General features: G+C 30.4%; 1 protein-coding gene across 1 annotated transcript in view; it reads left to right on the top strand.

Annotated features, from left to right (window-relative positions):
• Positions 1–2771: 2771 nt before the first annotated feature.
• Positions 2772–3015, top strand: part of LOC107735475 (lysosome membrane protein 2-like) — a gene marked incomplete at its 5' end in the record, with an annotated part of 16271 nt that continues 16027 nt past the window's right edge. Inside the window, one exon of the mRNA XM_016547170.1 lies at positions 2772–2976. Within this exon, the coding sequence (XP_016402656.1) occupies positions 2772–2976 (205 nt within the window). The remainder of the gene's footprint in view (positions 2977–3015) is intronic.

The following is a 3015-nucleotide window of genomic DNA, read 5'->3' on the forward strand; positions in this document are numbered from 1 at the left end:
TATGTGTGGTTATTTTTGTTATAAAACATTACATAACAAAAAAATAAAGCAATGTAACATCAAAACATAAAACATTTAACTTAACATTATGTTTTGCAGTGGTATATTTTGTTATAAAACAACTAAAATAACATAAAACAACATAACATCAAAACATAACATACGACTTTACATGTTATGCTTTACTATGTTTTTTTTTGTTATAAAACATAACTGAGCAAAACATAAAATTAAAATATAAGACTGTAATATAACAGCAAGACATAACATGTTATGTTGTATTTTGTTATACTATGTTTTTATGTTATAAAACATAACGAAAGATCACAAACATAACATTGCTATTCTATGTTGTTGTTTTTGTATGAAACAACATAAAACATACTATAAAAAATAACAAAACAACATCAGAACAACATAACATGTTATGTTTTGCTATAAAAACAATATAACAAAACAAACCATACAGTAACATAACAACATGAATATAATACAACATAACAAAACAATGGTAGATTTTGCTGTTACATTTTTTATGTTTAATGTTATGTTATGCTATGTCATGTTTTTTATGTTATGTTTTGTAATGTTTTTTGTCAAGTAAGAAAAAGCCATCAGTAGAACTCATAGAAGAAAGTAATGCACAGTTGCATTACATTATAAACTAGGGTGCATAAGCGTTCAACTCCTCCATGTGACGGCAGCAGAATCAGTTCAGAGGCACCAGACTGTGTTTGGCTTCTGCTGCAGACGAAGCCAAACAGTGCTGATGCTCAGAGATTTGAGTCCAGTGCGAATCTCTGCACAAATCCGTCACGCTGCGGCCTGAGCAAACCTGACTCATATTCCAGCATTTAATTGGGCTGTAATTTAAGAAAGACAGTAAAACTGACAAAGCTCATCATGCTACCAGTAGTTATGTTGTAAAATAGCTGCTATCTAAAGTAATATCACAGCACATGCCTAATCTCCGGAAATGACTCTGTCTGCATTATGTAACTCTTTAATCAATCCCATCATGCATCTGAACATAGATCTGTTAAGAATATCTGAACCCAGAAACTTCTTTTTATTTGTCAAATATAACATAGCATAACTTAGCAAAACAACATAAAAACGTAATATGACAAAACATAACATAAAACATAACTTGTTTTGTTTTTATCTTTTGTTTTGTTGTTTTCCTCTAATAAAATATAAATAATGAAACAAAACATGAGATAAAATAACATACTGTTGTGACTGTTATAAATCATAACAAAACAGCATCACATAAAACAACGTTGTTGTTGTTGTTTTTTTCTTATAAACAACATAAAACATAATATAACAAAAAACCTAATAACATAACAAAGCAACATGTTACGGTTTGCTATGTTATGTCTTGTTATATAAAAAATAATGTAACAAAACTAAACAAACAGTAGCATTACTTAGCAAAATGTGCCAAACTGTAACAAATGTAACATAAAACAAAACAAAACAGAACATACATAACAAATCATGTTTAGACACATATGTTTGTTTTTAATGTGTTTATCCAAAAAAGTGATCAATTATAAAATTTATAAATTATACAAAAAAAATAGCAATTATATTTTAATTTACTATATTATAATTGAATTATTAAAAATTATTATTTATATATTTATTATTATTGAATATATATATATATAGCAGAAGAGAATTCTTTAAAAAAATCTTACTGTTCAAAAACTTTTGACTGGTAGTGTATATACTGTATATATATCTTCATTTTCATAATTTATCTCAAAACATAAAACAAACAACTCCTATTCAAATTGTAAATGTAACGTTTGCTGGTAACTGACACCCAAGTTTACTTCAGTTAGCTCTGCTAATTTGCAGACGCTGAACATCTTTTCTGAAGATTTATCTGTGTTTATTATTAAATACTCAGTTCCAGCTAAGGCTGTCATGTTTGATCAGCATGTTTGCAGTCATGCTCTCCTCATGTCTGCAGGATCATTCATGTCACACCCTAAACAAATATCAAAGTCTGCCGTTAACTTTCTCCACCGCTCATCCAAGGACAGTTCAGCGGCCTGACCTGTATTCCTCTGCATGGCTTGTTTGCACTGGACTTGGGTAATTCAGAGCAAACAGAAAACACTCCGGCAGGAATCGATACACTCTGGAAACATCTGATGTTGAACTGTAGATAACTGCAAATATCAACTATTATGAATCACATCCTGTTCGTATATGATCATTCTTATGTCCTGCAATCATGATTTGCATTATACAGCCATTTGTGCCTCGCTTTTCACTTTGCACTACCATCATTTTCATTGAAATGATCATTGTGTTTCATTTGCTCTGTACTCAAACTCACACTATGCCAATAAAAGTCATTCTAATGCAATGTAATTGTATTATTGCCACTCAGCTAAAGTGCGGTTTGGTTGGTTTAAATTACAATTCTAATATATATTATAATATATTTATAAAATGTATATATATAATATTTATATTTGTGATATAAAATGTATTTATATATCTTTTAATTATATTTAAATATTTACAAAATATAGTGTCATAAAATATAATATAATATAATATAATATGCACTTATAGATCATTTCTTCGGTCCTACAATCATCATTTGCTTTACACAGTCATTTGTGCCTCATTTTCCACTTTGCACTGTCATCTTTTTCATTTTAATGATGTTTTATGCTGTTGTATTGGTTTCAAGCTAATTTTCATTCATTGGCTCTGTACTCAAACTTGCACAATGCCAGTTAAAGATGTAATGGTATTATTTGCGCTCAACTCAATGGTGTTTTGCTTGTCTTGTGTTCCAGACAGTACAGGCCCAAACGCAACGTGACATTTGTGGACAACGGGGAGAAGGTCTCAGCTTATACAGTCAAGAGTTTCGTCTTTTTGCATGAGAAATCAGTTGGAGACCCGAAAGTGGATATGGTGACGACGGTGAACATCCCGGCCGTGGTGAGTGTGTGTGTGTGTGTGTGTATGTGTGTGTGTGTT

Source organism: Sinocyclocheilus rhinocerous, unplaced genomic scaffold (assembly GCF_001515625.1).
Source record: "Sinocyclocheilus rhinocerous isolate Xijiao unplaced genomic scaffold, SAMN03320098_v1.1 scaffold4933, whole genome shotgun sequence".
Lineage (NCBI taxonomy): Eukaryota > Metazoa > Chordata > Actinopteri > Cypriniformes > Cyprinidae > Sinocyclocheilus > Sinocyclocheilus rhinocerous.